The sequence below is a fragment of the Oryctolagus cuniculus genome, chromosome 17 (assembly GCF_051225735.1).
Source record: "Oryctolagus cuniculus isolate XC-2025 breed Fujian yellow rabbit chromosome 17, ASM5122573v1, whole genome shotgun sequence".
Taxonomy (NCBI): Eukaryota; Metazoa; Chordata; class Mammalia; order Lagomorpha; family Leporidae; genus Oryctolagus; species Oryctolagus cuniculus.
The window spans coordinates 32,109,822-32,126,893 of record NC_142883.1 but is presented as its reverse complement, the minus strand read 5'-3'; the positions used below and the strand labels follow the sequence as shown (position 1 = coordinate 32,126,893).

Genomic DNA, 17,072 nt, shown 5'->3' with positions numbered 1-17,072 from the left:
AGAGCAAGGCCACCTGTTTGGTTTGAAAGCGAAGGTAAACTTTTATTTAAAGACAAATTTGGGAAAAGAAAGTAATGGTTTGCTTAGAAAGATGACAATTGACATAGGAAAAACAGCATATTGAGCCAGGACAACAAAACAGCCCTCTGAGGCTGTCAGGAAAGCTGACCACAAACATGCTGGTAAAGAGGTGAATTTGCGTGCGTGCGTGCCTGTGTGTGTGTGTGTGTGTGTATGTGTGTGTAAAAGAATTCTGAAATCAACATAAGACAAATACATGGCCCAAAGAAGTGCATTTCCCATCTTTGGGAATTCAGGAGAACCTTTGTGCAGATTCTTCAGATGGAAGGAATCTCTATGTTGTGTTTTCAAACACAGAAAAAAAAATCTTAAATCTCAGCCAGAGGGAGTGAGGGTAGGAGGAGCTCTGTAGGTGTGGAAATAGAAGGGACAGAGAACTCTAGATAGGACAGCACATGCAGAAATACACTAAAGACATTTATACTTGCATGCAGTGGGGGAAGAAGTAAGATCATGAAGGCCTAGCTGCTGGGTACAACTTGGTGAGTGTACTTGCCATGGCAACCTGATGCTTTATTTTCAATACTTGGCAATAGTCAATCACAAAAAAGAAACAACCCAAACTCTATTGATTACTCAAGAGCCAGCTGGTCAGACTTTGCTAATAATCATCAAAACAATGCCTCCATTAAAGACTCTTCCCAAGTTTCAAGAAGAGTTTTAACAGCTCAGGTTGAAAATTGTTTGTGTCTTCTTTGAGACACGGCATAAGCACTGGGCAAGCCAAGTACTGAAAAATACTATTAGTTTATTATTTAATTGACAGCTCCTCACACTGAAGACAAAAGGCTTGGAAACTGTCCTTGAAACAGCAAAAAAATCTTAAGCAGAATCAAAAATGTTTTTGACTTCTTCAACTTTCACCTAGATTTCCACAATATCAGGCGAGATAGAAAGTATTTTTAATGCTTATGAAACAAAGTCATTCCCTCTGATAGTTAAGATTTCTTCTGTTGACAATATTTCTTAAAAATACAATTAGGCAGGTAGGAAATTATCAAAAATACTTGCCATTAGAAAAATTATCTGAATTCTTGTTAACCCTCTTGGCCTCTTCTTATAAATCGGTAGGTTGAAGAGGCATGTGTTTCGCCGGGGCTGTTTTTGACTGAGAGTACTGGCCATTTACAATGTCCATTTAAAATGTTCAAATAGTTTCCAAATGTACATACTACTAAAAATTATTGTTTCAAGATTGGAGGTCACATTTACCACACTATACATGATTCATCTATATATTTACAGAGGTTTAAAGCACACAAAATTGTGCAGATAACATACTGAAGTCTAAACTTTAACATACACTCAGTTGCATACATAGCAACAAGATACAATAAATTCTGAACAAATAACAACCAATAATCAGACAGATTACTATGTACACATTAGGCAGGAAGCAATTAAACACTGCCTAATAGAATGCCTCTTAAATGACTTTTTCTGTGGAACGTCCCTCCCCCACCACACACACACACACACACACACACACATATACATACACACACGTACACACTCTGCTCTCTTTTTCCATCACAAAGATCAAACTGATGCTTGGGACCACATACACAGGATATCCCCAAACATCTGGTGTGTCACAAGGCAAGAGAATCTGGTAATTCAGAGTCGCTTACAACAATTTGCCAGACCTGGCTTTTGTAAGTCAGTAACTGGATGGTGGTCACTGTGAAAGTATATTCAGTCTTTCTCATCATGGACTGACAGAAGAGGAGAAAAAGCACATTAACTAATAATTTCATAACACTTGATGCTGAGTTAAATATTGGCTTTTGCTAAAATTAAAAGAAAGTATGTGTCTGGAGTGGAAAGACTCTCAGGTAATATTTAAAACAACAACAACCACAACAATCCTCCTACTTCCTTTATTAAAATAGAAATTTTTCACAATCCACTTACCAGGTTGTCGAAACCAACTGTCTTTTTGAATATCCGTTTTACAAATTCATTCTTAATGGAAATAAAAGGAATGATTTAAAAAAAAAAAAAACCACGACTATAACTACTGTGTGCAGATGTGGTGGAAAAACCAGAGACTCAAAATATGGCAAAATCAGTGTTTCATAAACAGTCAATGGATTTTTTTCTAAAAATACTTTTTGCTAATGGCAAAGTTCAACACCTCAGAAAAACTCTGAATTAAGATCTTAGAATAAGTTTCCAAGCTGTACAACATAGTTTTAAATACACTACCCTTGTTGTTTGTAAGGCCGCATTGAAGTTTAGCTTAACAGTCATAAGCCATGTGTTTGAACATCTTATGAGAAGTGACCAGCAAAGAAACGAGCTTTTTCCTTGTTCACCTATGCAGAGATGCCATTGCTCTTCAAATAAGTTGTTAAAAATTTCCTTAAAGATATGACCTTGAAGAAAAGCATCCTAGATTCGCTTCACTTTATCATCTGGAAAAATATTTAGACTTTGTAAAATGACAACATAGCACTCTGAATTCTCTGAGACTGCTCTCGTTAATCTGCAACCACCCTCTCTAATAACTATGTTATCATTTAATAAACAAATATACCAAGAGATGCACACTCTCCACGGTAGCTCTGCTACCTGCGAAGTTAAGAGAGCTGTACAATAATGGCATCGTCTTCTTGACATGTGCATGTTTTCAGAAGCCAGTGAATTCTGTGTGCTGTTCATGTGACTAGGGAACTTAAATGCACTGCAGACCCCTTAACTGCTTGAGTAGATAGTTCTCTAGGAGAGAGTGAAGAACAAAATCAGGCCAAGGAGTTGGGATTTTTTGGTGTGCCCCCTTGTCTCACAGTTATCCTCAAGCAAGGACCTCAGGACTCACTAGGGTGCACGTTTGTGTGGGAGGATAACAATGAATGAGGGGCCAGTCCTCTTTTCCACTTGTCTGGCACGATCTCCTGGCAAGGATGGGGTAGGGGTTTGCCAGGTGGCTCTGGGACAAGGTCTCTTTAGGGGAGTACAACAAGGCTTCAGTCATTGCTTTTCATAAAGTGCTTTGGGATCCTTCAGGAAAGGGGACTGGTGGAATATTATTACTAACTGGCTTCAATTTTCAAACCAAATGGAACCATTTTCTCCACTGTAATTATTGCTTCAAGCATTAGTGAATGTTCTTAAAATGGAATGGACCTCATCTTTAAGTATCCAAATCTCAAAACACTCATTCCCTGGAGTGAATGTTTTTAATTACTATCTCCTAGGTATCATCACCAATTAAGAGGATGTAAGCGCCTTGGACATAGATGCCCAGCCTATATGAACATCCATACCCTGCATTTTCCAGGCTGTTCTCCATCATGAGAAGATGGTATGAGTGATCAAGGTGGCCTTGCCCAACATACACTATGTCTTCTTGGCTGGGAAGACAGGCTCCTGTCCTTTTCTAAGTTATTGATGAGGCGACATATGGTGAATGTATGGCTATATTCTTAGATCATAGTGTGAGTTCCTTGTGGCCTAGGAATGTTTTCCCATTGATTCTTTGGTCCCTTGGGAACTTAGAATAGAGACAGACAAATGGAGGGCCCCATTTGATGAGTTTTGAGGATTTTCACAAATGAGGAGAGCTAGAAAATACAGGTGAGAGTGAAGCATGTTAGAAAGCCCTGGAAAAGAAGACCTGGCCCAGAAAGTTTCCTCCAGAGGCTCTCAGATTGGACTTTAAAATAATAAAAGGCTGAGTCCATCATCTCAAGCAAACACACAAAAGCCAAGCAACCAAATATAAAACAAATTTAAAAAAAAATCCTCAGACATTGTTAGGTGTCTATCATGAATCAGAACAAAAAACGACAATGAACTGGAGAACTCAATGGCCTCTCACAAGAATGTGCTAATTTCAACTGGGCTCTCAAAGTGAAGGCAGGGGAGGAACCTATCTGATCCAATGGCCAATCACTGAGGATGCATCATATCCAGTTTTTACAGAAGACTAATAGTAGGAAATGCATTTTTCAGTGGGTTAAGTATGCCCATTGAAATCTGTACATTATTCCTTTTATGGGTGTGCATCTTTTCCTCACAGAAGGTTGATGAAGTTGCCCATTAAAAAAAAATCAAGACTTGACTGGGCTTTTACCAATACCCAATGGGGAAGGCTGCTACAAATGGAATGGTTCTGGGTTCTAACTCTGAGACTAAATCAGCTCTGTGATCCCAAGCAAATCACTTAACCTCTCTGGGCTTTTATTGTCCCATCTGTAAACCCAACGACTGAGATGGATTTTATGACCCCTTCTAGCTCTATCACTCACTCCTTCCACACATAGAACTCACTTAGAAGAAAACTACATCTTAAAATCCTCTCAGGCATGGAAAAGGAGCTGTAGTGATTCTGATCAAGATGCTTTAGGGGGTTCACTGAGTATAAAATCTCTTAAAAAAAATAAAGGCTGAGCTCAGGGCTTTAGTTTTCTAATGACCATAGGCCATGGGCCAAATCTGTACCTTGCCAGCAGGGTAATTATTTATGTTTAAATCAAATGTTTTAAAAAAATGGAAGGGATCAGAATAACACTGTGAACAGGGGAATTTGTACGTACTCCCATGAGAGAATGGTGGGACTTGGAGGACGGGGATAGTATCATAAAACACAGCATTTAGCCAACATGCCTGTGACGTGGAGAAGGACCATTTAGCATGTCAGTGAGCTGCACAGTCTTGCCTCCAGGAGATGAGAAGCCTTATGCTTTTTCTAAAATACGCAGTGTGATTTCTCTTTCACCAGGGCTTCTCCTGTGAGGGAAATTCAGGTAAGAGGCAGTGAGACCAAAGCAGGATTTCCAGGTGTTTTTGAACACACCTTTGTCAGAAATCACTGGCAGGGATGTCCAAGGACGATTTTCCCCAGGGCCTATCAGCCAATTATCTCAGGGCCATATTGATTATGAGAGAGACACATTGAAGGGGGCAGGTGGTCACCCCAGCCCTGGACAATCTGTCCCTTGGGATGAGTGGCTGTGCCTGTGGGGCTGTAAGGAGTCCATCCATGCCTAGCCAGGTCTGCAGGGCATTTTCTTGTTTAAAGGTTTCTTAAGAATCAAGCAGATCACCATAATTTTCCAAGGCATATCCCCCCGGACTTATTCTGCTTATAGTGGGGTTGTAGAGGAAATACAGTGTTGCTCATGTCTTTCTCCTTCCTTTTGTCTTGTAATTCAAGCTCTCACTTAACCAATTTCTTGCACCACGAACAATTTACAGCTATTTTCATGTCTTGGAGCCAAGTGTGAGGGCAGGGCTGCTTCTTGCTCTGCCCTGCCTTTATAAGATGGAGCAAGAAGGGTCCCATACTTTTCTGTCTGGTGTGCCCCGCACAGCACTAAGCAAAGGGAATCGCTGTCCAAGGCCTGCTTCATCAGGTAAGTGGGATTTGGTGAGTCCCGAGAACGCTGCCTTTGGAAAGACCTGGGCAGAACTGACAGAGAATCTAGAACAAGTCCACATAACCCTATACTCTAGAGACACCCCCTGGGCTTCTTTCCCTGCAAATTCTCTAAATATTTGCAGTGGAGGGAAAAACTCATCTTACTTTCATCTCTAGAACTCCTTCTCACCAGTCACGAAGTCATCAGAGTCCTACACTCAGCGGTTGGATCACAGAGCAAGACGCAGACCTGAAGTTGTCTGTCTGGGCTGGTCTACCTCAGTTGCAGGTGCCACCAACAGGATAACACGTGGATCACTGCATCTCGGATTCCACGTTGACACAAAAGCGCCTCTTTGCCCATTCTAGGCTGAACAGGGATCAGCACTGGTAACCCTGGCTTCCACACTGCACTGTACTCTTCAAAAGAGGGCCTTTAGAACCGGTAACCTTTGGATTTGTAACATTTAAAATGTTTTAAAACGGCGGGGACAAGCTGGGGCAGCCTAGGGGAAGGGAGGTGGATAACGCAGAGACTAGTGTGCGTGGGCAGAGACCAGCCAGCGTGGGCCTCCCTACAGCATGCTGCTGAGGATTTCCGACACTGGGGTGCTGGTGGGGCTCTCCCTGCCCATCTCCCGGCCTGTGGGGCTGGGCAAGCCGCCGCGGCCTCCAGGGGGCGGGCTCAAGCCGGCCCACGGCTTTGCGTCCTGACCAGCCAGGGCTGTGGGGTAGGACTCCACGTAGATGCCGCGGATGGAAGGCCTTGCGTCCAGGAGGCTGCTCTTCCTTTCCTCAGGGAAGCTAGCTGCGTGGGCCAGAGCCAGGCCTCGGGGCCCATCGAGGGCAGGTCCGGGCTGCTCGGCCTCCCCGCAGGCTCGCGACAGGTGCTGTGTGTACACGCCCTCGGAGAGCGACAGCGACTGCGTCTCACTGTGCATGCGCAGCCAGCGGTGGTGGCGGCTGAAGCCACTGTAGTGCTGGTGCTTGCCCGGCTTCCGCTTTCCCAGAAAGCCTAGCGGTGGCCGCGCACTCGGCGCCATCTTGGTGTGATTCTTGGGTGTGAAGCCAGTGAGGCTTAGACTGTGGAGGACTTCGGTGCATGCATGGTCAGGATCTGGGCCGCAGACCTGGCCCTGGGTGTCATCGCCCAGCCTCGCCGGCGTCTTCATGTCATGCACCTGTAGGACGTCGGGAGCACTGCCGCTTAGGCCACTGAAGGCCTGTTGGGCGATGTCGTGTGAGGACAGGTAGACCAGGTCCAGGTCCCGGGGGCTCAGGGCATCACTGGAGTCGTAGTCGCTGTCAGTGGGGAGGAAAACTTCCGAGCAGCCTTCTTCATCAGAACAGGGCTGTGAATCTGCAAAGCGGGAGACTGAAGTTAGAGAAGAGATAAGGGGGCGCTGTGGCACAGTGGGTTAACACCCTGACATCCCATATGGCCGTCGGTTCTAGTCCCGCCTGCTCCTATAACTATCCAGCTCTCTGCTATGGCCTGGGAAAACAGAAGATAGCCAAGTCCTTGGGGCCCTGCACCAGCTTGGGAGACCTAGAAGAAGCTCCTGGCTTCTGGCCTCGTAACTCTTTTAAATAAATAAGTTAAAAAAAAAAAAAAAAGAGAGAGAGAAGAGAGAAACGCTTATGCTTTGCAGGCATAGGATCTGTGCTTTGGGCCTGAGCGATGCTGTTAGTGCCCTGCAGTTCTTTCTTGAAATACTTAATAATTTAAAACAAGAGGCCCCACCTGTTCATTTTGCAACAGACCCAGTAAGTTAATGTGTTGGGCTATGGTCTTGGCATAAGCAAAAGGAAAGAGACTCGGGTCTAACCCTCACGGTAGTGTCTTACTCCCCACACCAGCTTTAATTTTCGCTAGAAGTCTTTAGAGAGGATGAGACAGAAAACAAAGCAGGCTGTTACTCATTTATTCCTTATTCTTCAGAGGTGGTTTTTGCATTTGAAAAAGCAGTAGGAATTTATTTGAAAGGGGGCAGGAGGAAGATAAGACACTGATGGCCAAAGTTGGGAAACCTGGCTTCAGGAACCCAGCTGCCTTTCACCTGCTTGCCCTGTGATCTTGGGAGTTGTTTCTTTGAGGTTCAGTTTCTTTATAAAAGGGGTTGATAATAGAGCTGCTTAGGGTGGTTGAAAAAGAAATTGATTATGTCTGCAAGTACTGAACACATTGCCAGTTGTTTAAAAAGCAAAAAATGAGAGGCTAGAGGTGGGGGTATGAGGGAGAGAAACAGACAAAGAGAAAGAAACCTAAAGGTGCATATGCACTAGCCAGCTACAAATTTAGTCCTGTAAATTAGTCATTTAATGCACTGGTTTGTATTTTTCCTCTAATTCAGTTATAATTTTCTGAATAGCAACGACTTTCTGAAATCCTTTGATCCTGTAGTTTGATGACTACATGTTAATTTTGAAAATGTGCAAGTGTTCTTAAAAGGAACAAGTAATCTCTGATCTCTAAATTTGAGGCAATCCCAATAGGATTTTCATGTGAAATTTAGTAAGTTGATGATAAACTTCATCTGGAAGAAAAATATATATGAGAATTCCCAACTCTTTGTGGGGGAGCAATAGAGAAGAACCTGATTTATCAGGTAGAAAAGCTTACAAAAGATCTTTGGTCATTAATATTGTATAAATAGACAAATGGATTTGTAGAATAGAAAAATAAAGTACACAAACTTTGTGTGTTAATGTAGCATCTTATAGATAACATTTTAAAGTAGAGGACAGCATAGATTATTGAATATATAACACTGGGACAATTGGCTATCCTTTTAGCAAATTATGGATATATATTATGCAATATATAACATTTGAACAATTGGTTATCCTTTCAGCAAAATAATTAGAGTCCTACCTCATATTGTATATAAAAATATATTCCATATAGTCTAAATGTAACAAGCATATCTCTTAATATTAAAAAACAGTATGTAATCTTTGCATAGGATTGTTCTTTTATCGAGAGGGAACAAAAACAAGCACACGTGAGATAGATAGAGCCTGTGCGACAGAGCTCCCAGCTGCTGGTTCACTCCCCAAATTGCTGCAACTGCCAAGGCTGTGCCAGGCCTGCAGCTGGGGGTCAGGATCTTATGCAAAGTTTCCCTCATGTGGCAGGAACCCAATTACTTGAGCCGTCAGTGCTGCCTGCCAGGGTGTGCATTAACAGGAAACTGGAGTCGGTAGCCAGAGCCGAGTATTGAATCCAGGCAGGCTGATGTGGACATCCCAACTGGCAGCTAGGCCTAACATTCATCGCAGGAAGGTCTTTTTAAGCAGGACAAAGCCCCAGAAGTCATAAAAGAAATAACCATTAAAATTGACATCAACATTTAGTACCTTATCAAATAATATCATAAAATAAAAAGTGAATGATAGATTGGAAGAATATAGTAATAATGTGTGAAATAGACTAATATCCAGAAATATATAAGGAACTCCTGTAAATCAGTAAGAACACAATGAGAATGGGCAGAATGTAATGACAGCATTGTGAGGAATAATAGCTACAAATTGCTAATATATATCCATTATTATGTCCAACCTAGATAGTAATTAAGGAAATGGAATTGAAACAATGAGGCACTTTTTGTCTTTCAGATTTGAAAAAAAAATAAAAGAATGATAGTCTTATATGTTGGTGAAGTGTAGGAAGTCAGGCGCTCTCAGAATGATTGTGGCAGTATAACTTGGCACCATTCTTTGTAGAGCAACTTGGCAGAATATATTAAAAATATGCATTGTCATTAGTCCCAGCGAATCCTTTTTTAGGTATCTGTATTTGAGAAATTGTCACATGTGCACATGGAGGCATTTTTAAATTGTTTACTGCAGTGTAATTTATAATAGGGAGAAATTAGAAATCATCTTGTGGTTGAGAATGCTCTGAAAGGAAGACATAGAGGCACAGAAGCATTAAGAAAAGAATAGTTGACTTGCAGAGTTCTGTAAGGGAATCTGTATGCAAAAGGAGTGGCTTGCTGGTTAAAAACACAACAGGCCAGCGCCACGGCTCAATAGGCTAATCCTCCACCTAGCAGCGCCGGCACACTGGGTTCTAGTCCTGGTCGGGGCGCCGGATTCTTTCCCGGTTGCCCCTCTTCCAGGCCAGCTCTCTGCTGTGGCCAGGGAGTGCAGTGGAGGATGGCCCAAGTGCTTGGGCCCTGCACCGCATGGGAGACCAGGAGAAGCACCTGGCTCCTGCCTTTGGATCAGCACGGTGCGCCGGCTGCAGCGCACCAGCCGTGGCGGCCATTGGAGGGTGAACCAACGGCAAAAGGAAGATCTTTCTCTCTGTCTCTCTCTCTCTCACTATCCACTCTGCCTGTTAAAAACAAAAACAAACAAACAAACAAAAAAACAAAACACAACACAACAGGTAATGAAAGAAAAATCCCACACAGTTACTAGATGATAGTTTCTTCATGGTGGAAGATCAGACAGGATTATTCTAAAGCTACTACAAAATTGAGTGATGAAGTTTTTTTGTTAGGGGTAAATATCAAGGTTTCTTCTAGTTTAGGAATCAGACCTAAATGGAAAATTTTTTCTTATTTATTTCAGAGTCAGAGTATAAAATATTTTTTCACTACAGTAGGAGATGATGTGTATTGATGCTCATAATTAACAGGGCAAGATGGCAGTTTTGCTGTTACTGCTGGTTGATACTCATTATCCATTATCTTTTACTTATAAAATCTTTATTTGGGACAGTGATGCACCCCCCCCCCCCTTTTACAGCTAGGCATGGCCATATAAATTTTGGATGCTGAGATAAAATTGGGAAGTATTATATGTAATTTCTAGAAGAATGTATAAAGGGAGTTGTCTTATCTGGGAGATAAGCTTTTCTTCATCTTTCTTCCCAATTGCCTGTAACAAAATATGTTGAAGCAACCTAGGAAGCAGGAACCACATATTGGGTGGAGCTGAAACACAGGGCTTGGTCTTTGAAGACCATGGAGTCCAGATATTAATCCTGAATTGTTTACTTCTGGGCTTATTTCATATGAGAGAGCTATGTGTTTACAGCACTCATATTTGGGTTTTCTGTGTCATAGATACAAACTTAACCCTAGCTGGTACAAACCTAAATGTCCATCATACTTAAATAAATTGTGACACATCCATGCTTTGAAATACTATCCAGCAGCTACAAAGGATATTATCCCACATATTCTTCAAATAATGGCTACCAATATATGACCACCTCTTCTGCTTTTTTCCTACTCATCTATTCAAGGTTTTCCTCCACCTTCTTGAAGAAGCATCCCCCAAGAGTCTCACAAAGTCTCACTTAGTACTTCTGTAATGTTTGTTGCTCTTTGGCATTTAGTAGTATAGACTTGTGTTATTATTTTTTTTGACAGGCAGAGTTATAGACAGCAAGAGAGAGAGACAGAAAGGCTTCCTTCTGTTGGTTCACCCCCAAAATGGCTGCTATGGCTGGCGCAATGCCAGTCCAAAGCCAGGAGCCAGGTGCTTCTTCCTGGTCTCCCATGTGGGTGCAAGAGACCAAGCACTTGGGCCATCCTCCACTGCCGTCCCGGGCCACAGCGGAGAGCTGGACTGGAAGAGGAGCAACCAGGACTAGAACCTGGCGCCCATATAGGATGCCGGCGCCACAGGTGGAGGATTAACCTAGTGAGTCACGGCACCAACCCTGTTATTAATTATTTTTAAAATGTAAATGTAACATCCTGGTTTCCTAGTTAGATCAGGAGCCCTGTTAAGTCAAAGACATTTAATTCATCCATTTATTCATCAAGATTTTATTTTGCATGACCTCTGAGCCCTGCTCTGAAACACTGTGCAGGTGCTTCCCAACTTGAGATTGCTCAATCTGCAATATTTTGATTTTATGATGGTACAAAAGTGATTGTCATTCATTAGAAACTGTAGTTTGCATTTTAATTCCCCCCCCAGACTGATTATCTGCAGTGGGGACACACTCTTGTGATACTGAGCAATGGCAACAAGTGTTAACCCCAGTCAGCCATGGGATTATGAGGGATAAACATCAGATACTCTACAGTGCACTGTGTTGATGAGCTGTGATATTTGGTAAGTTGGCTGTATTAGATATATTTTCTGCTGTATATTCAGTGTATGCCAGTTTTATAGGAATGGGACCCCATCATAAACTGAGAAACTATTATACCTGGTGTTTGAATGGATATAAAGTTAGTAAGAATTATACCTGACTCCAGTGAGTTTTCTGTTTTAATTGAGGTATAGGACAAATATACATCTAGGAGACTAGAAGAACATAGGTTTTATATGAGAAGTGTAGCAAACAAGATGTGGATTATAGATTAATAGGAAAGAGTGATGGGATTTTATTAGGATAAAATTAATGAAATATTTTAGCTCTATTTCCCTCTGTTCATCTCTATTCTGTGTCTATATAAATATGTCTTTTCACTGGCTTTCATAGAGTAATTCAAGGCAGATATATTAGTGATAAATTTGCAAATGATGATAAAACGGATTAGAAGTGAGAGGAAGAGGCAACAGTGCAAATAATCCTGTTTGACAAAAATATGGGGAGCAGGAATGGCATTTTGAGAAAATGAGGCTACCAAGAAAATGGTCCCAGCAGTTGCATTATTGGGAATTTATTTCAGAAAAATTAAGGCATTTTCCCACACAAGAACTTTGTACACAGATGTTTATGGAAACTTTATTGGTAATAGCTTCAAATTGGAAACTACCCAAATATCCTTCAGTGGATGAATGGTTAAACTTTGGTAAATCTGCATCATGGAATAGTACTCATCAGTACAAAGAAATAATTCCATATATGTAACAGTCATGAAATGACATACAGATGAAGAGCAGATTATTAAATTGCCAAGGATGGGGGTATGTGGATGAATAAGCTTATACAAAGATAGTAGGGAGTTTTATGGTGATATTGTAGTTGAGTATCTTAATTATAGAGGTGGTTATTCAAGGCCATATATGGGATATAATTGGATGGAGCTATACATTCAATAATATATACAAATAAGTGCATAACTGGTGAAATCTGGATAAGGTCTATGGGTTGTATCAAATTCTTGGTTTTATGAGAGTAGTATAAAATGTTGACATTGGGGAGGGTGCTAAGAAAAGGGTGCAGGGGACTCCTATACAGTCATTTGCCATTTATTGTATATATAATTATTTTAAATACTTTTAAAAAGATAATTTAATTTTGAAAGGGTAAGATAGGACTAGAGGTGGATATTGAAAGCCTACATAAGGAGTTTGGGTGCAGTTTTATAACCAGTGGATGGTTATTAAAGAATTTTGAGAAATTGGCAAAATGAAAACTGAGATTTAGGATTGTTATGCAGCAGTTAGGATATTAAGATAAACTTGATGAAGAAGAACAGGGAGGCCAGTAGGAAGCTGTGGTCCAGAGTGTATGTTTCCCTGAATATTTGTCCTGTACTTGGAGGAAGCATCTTTTAATAAGGTGGCCAGCAAAGGGAGTCTAGGTGAGACCCCAGTGACCAGAAGGAATTAGCTATGTGAAAGTTTTAGAGAAGAATGTTCCAAATAACTGAGTGAAGCAAAGGCACATGCCGCAAAGTTAGTAAAAGGTTTCAAGCCCTGGTTCCATAGGAGTAGCATTAAACCAGAGGAACTAAACTGCAGCCCTGATTCGGGTTGGGCAGTTGAAGGGATGGTAGATTTAATTTGGGATAGGAGTTTGGTGGGATAGTGCGGTTGAAGGAGGATGGTTGTGGTTGCCAACAAGAAGGAACCATTGGAGAGGGAGTACTTGAAGATATGAGTGGTAAAGCTGATAAATAATAAGGAAGGGTGATCAGTTGTGAGTCCAAGTAATGGCATTGGTCCTAAATGAGAAAGAAGGAAGGACATGTTGTTCTCAGAGACAAGTGGTTAAGGAAGAAGACAAAGAGATTTTCAGGTTAAAAGGAGAGAAATGGATAAAGGTTTGGGCTGAATGACTTTATGTTCTGAATACATAAATCCAGACACCACATTGTACCTCATTAATATGTATGATTATTATATGTCAGTCAAATTTAAGACAGTACTCTCCCTCGTCTTTAATGGGAAAAGTCAGACACTTCAGGTAATAGGATCTCAAGATTGTTGGTTGTTTTTGATGATAACAGTGACAGGTATCTTAGAAGTGATGGAGTGAAGATTTGAATGTGGGCTTGAAATAAGATACATGGAAAGAATTCTTAATTGATTGCCCTTCATCATTTATCTGATCAGTGTTCTGTTCAGCTGTCTACATGTACTTGTTTGTACACTGAATGGTAACAACAATATCTGGTATTAGGTGCTTACTGTGAGACAGCCATAATACTAAGTGTTCTATATGCTTTATTTCATTTAACCCTTACAAGATCCATTTTGTAGGTGAGAATATTGAAGTATAGGCTTATTAAGTTTTCCAGTTCATATAACCTCTAAGTAGGCACCCAAATGCAAATTTGTCTCACTCCAAAGACGTGCTATGCTGCCATCTACCTTAGCATTTCTGTAACTTATGGAAACTTGCTGAGGGCTGGGATCTGGTTCATCTAATTCATTTTGTGTGGTACCATCTCAGAATTATTTTAGTTAAGCTAAAGTATCAAGTAAGGACTTCTTGATATTGCTGCTGCTAGAGAAACATGTTAGGTCTTGTATTAGTTTCCCATGGCTGCTATAACAAGTGCCCACATTCTGGGTGATTTAAAACAACAGAAATTTACTAATTCACAGTTGTGGAAGCCAGAGAAATCAAGGTGTCATTAGGGTCACCCTCCCTCTGGGAGTCTCAGGGGGAGGATACATTCTTGCTTCTTTCACCTTCTGGTGGCTGTTAGCATTCTTATTGGAGTGCATCATTCAGATCTCTGCTTCTACCTTCCCATGGCCTGTACTCTGTGTGTGAATAGTCTTCTGTCTTTTATAAGGAAGGACACTTATTATTGGATCTGAAGCCCGCCTGATAATTACAATCCAGGATAGTCCCACCTCAAGATCCTTAATTGTCTTTGCAGAGACCTTTTTTCCAAATAAAGTCACATTCACAAGTTACGAGGGTTAGGACAGGTACATACTTTTTGAGAGTAACCATTCAGTTCACTAGAGGACTGATAGTAAAATTGACTGTTACTAGAAGCAGCCACAGAAGAGTTTGTGACGCTGTTCCCTCTTTCTGGTCTAAAATGCCTTTTGCAAATGCAGTTTGTATTTTGACTTCTCAATATACAAAGAATGGGCGTTTAGTATTTGGAGAGGACTAAGGAGTATTTGAATATGTGCTTTAAAGAAATTGGCATTCTAATATTTCCATAGAGTGTCATATTTTAAGACCCATTGTCTCATGGGGTGGCCATATTGATTTCCCCAGGTGGAGTTAGTTGCTCAGTTCCTTTGGCTCTTATAGCATTTCATTTATATTTTCTCTGTTATTACATTTCCCATGTTTTATTACAAATTGTCAATTTTCATATCTGTCTTCTGCACTGGACTGTTAACTCTAGAGAGCATGCACTGTGTCTTGTTTCTGCTGAGTAAATTAAGGCAGTCAGTGAAGGAATGGGCTAAGGAATGAGTCGGCCAAAAGGTTGCATAGAATCTTCCTTGTTTCCCAGACCATCTAACCTGATAATACAAACAGACCATGAAGACTTCTGAATTATACTGTGTCTTATCATTGATTCACTCTTTGCTTCTTGTGTTGCAGCTGGTACACTGAAGTCACCCAGTAAAGTATGTTGAATTGAAATTAAAACAGATACTGAAATCTGGAAACAGAAAGAGTAATGAGATTTGATTGTCTCTTAAAAATAATGCTGAAAGCATCTTGAAAGGACCTACTTTACTTAAAGTGCCATAGAAATTCCTGAAAACAATCACCTGAATCATTTTGCTTTATCTTTGGTGATATTTGACTTGAGAGTCAGCCTGGGTGTATCAGAAAGAACAAATGTCTTAAAATTAGGCATACTTTGAAGTCCTGTCTTGCTCTTTACTGTGTGTTGTTGTCCCCCAATATCCTTGGGGGACTGGTTCTAGAACCCTCTGCTGATAACAAAATTCACAGACAATCTAGTCCCTTTTATAAAATAGTGTAGTGTTCACATACAACTTATACACATCTTCCCACATGCTTTAAATCATCTTTAGGTTATTTTTTATACTTGATACAATGTGAATGCTATGTAAATAGTTGTACTGTGTTGTTTATGGAATAATGACAAGAAAAAAAGACTATGTTCAGTACAGATAGAATTTTTTTTTCCTGAATATTTTCAGTCTACAATTGTACCCATGGATAGGCAGGGCTGACTTTCTATGATCTTGAACAAATCATTTGGCCTCTAAGAACCTTTCTTCATGTGCATCATGTACATAATTATATTGCTTATAACACCTACAGAGGTGTTGTAAGGATTCAGTTAGTTTGTTAAAAATCCTTTAAGTTTCTTTCAGAAAGAAGGAATTACTGAAGTCATCTCCACTCCTAGTAACTAGATATCACATCAAGATCACTAAAGTACAAAGCAGCAGTTAGATATAGATCAAGATTTTTTTTGTGAGAAAGCTATTGGTAATATGAAATATAATTTCTTATATGGCATCTTCTGTTGGTGACAAGCTAGTCCAGTGCTATATTTCCTAACCTTGATCTTACGACGAATTAGTAAATGATATAATTTGTTTCCTATAGCTCTCAGGAACATGGAGGATCAGTGATTAGTCAAGTTAGTAGTTATAACTGTAATAACTCAGAAGGAGGTGTAAAAGTGATTGAATATGGAGAGGTAAATATTAACTTGTTGGTTCATGGATATGCATACCTGGGAAACCACTGCTACAGTGGGAATCTAAATTTGAGTTGCATGGTGGCTGTATTATTTATTAGAAGACATGGTGGAATTTGTTGCGTAGAGTAGGATACCTCTCCCAGAACAGGCTGGGAAAATCTCCAGGATGCCAGCCAAGGCACTGGGGAGAGTTTCCAAAGACTTAGGCCACTGCTGTTCCTTGGAAAAGAATGCAAAACGTAGCTTCCATCTCCAGATTCAGGCCATATGCTCCATTAACATTGTGGGCATCTTGCCCAGTTGTTATTTTAATAAACCTGGTTGTGCTCCTCAGTTTCCCTTAGAGGGCCCACTACTGGGCAGGCCAGTAGTGATAGAATCTTGAGTTTCCCCTCTGAGTGACCCAGGCGCTGTTAAATGAAAGTTCTGCCCATAGTATTAGTGTTCACTCAGGAGCTTGGCTCTCGTGCCATTGCAGTGGGTGTTGCAACCCCTGTGGGCCAAGCCAACAATAGCAGAGTAGAGTTGATGTGGATTTTGAGGGTGTTTTGGGGAGATGACATTTCAGGAAAGAATAACTGATTTAAAGCCATTGCTTTTCTTTTAAAGTCTGGGGGTATGGCAGGACAGAAAGAAGGGAATAGTGAGCCACACTTGCCCTAAGGTCTACCTTTACATTTTTAGTATATCATTGTCTATATATTGTACTTCATTGAATCTGTTTGTATTGTAATCTCTCATTAGGCTTTAGGTAGACTCTCAGAAGTTTGTTTACTCTCTAATTTCCCAAGAAAAATAATGAAACATCTCCAGATTCC

The 17,072-nt window shown here is 40.8% G+C and overlaps 1 protein-coding gene across 3 annotated transcripts in view; it reads right to left on the bottom strand.

The window, feature by feature from the left end:
• Window positions 1–5,092: 5,092 nt before the first annotated feature.
• The window catches only part of ANKFN1 (ankyrin repeat and fibronectin type III domain containing 1), a 461,309-nt gene continuing 449,329 nt past the window's right edge, over window positions 5,093–17,072 (bottom strand). For 2 of the 3 annotated variants that reach the window (XM_051825489.3, XM_089316997.1), the window contains exon 20: window positions 5,886–6,806. In XM_051825489.3, the coding sequence (XP_051681449.3) occupies window positions 6,022–6,806 (785 nt within the window). In that variant the 3' untranslated portion in view covers window positions 5,886–6,021. Of the gene's footprint in view, window positions 6,807–17,072 lie in introns of all 3 variants that reach the window. The other variant, XM_089316998.1, reaches the window with a different exon arrangement.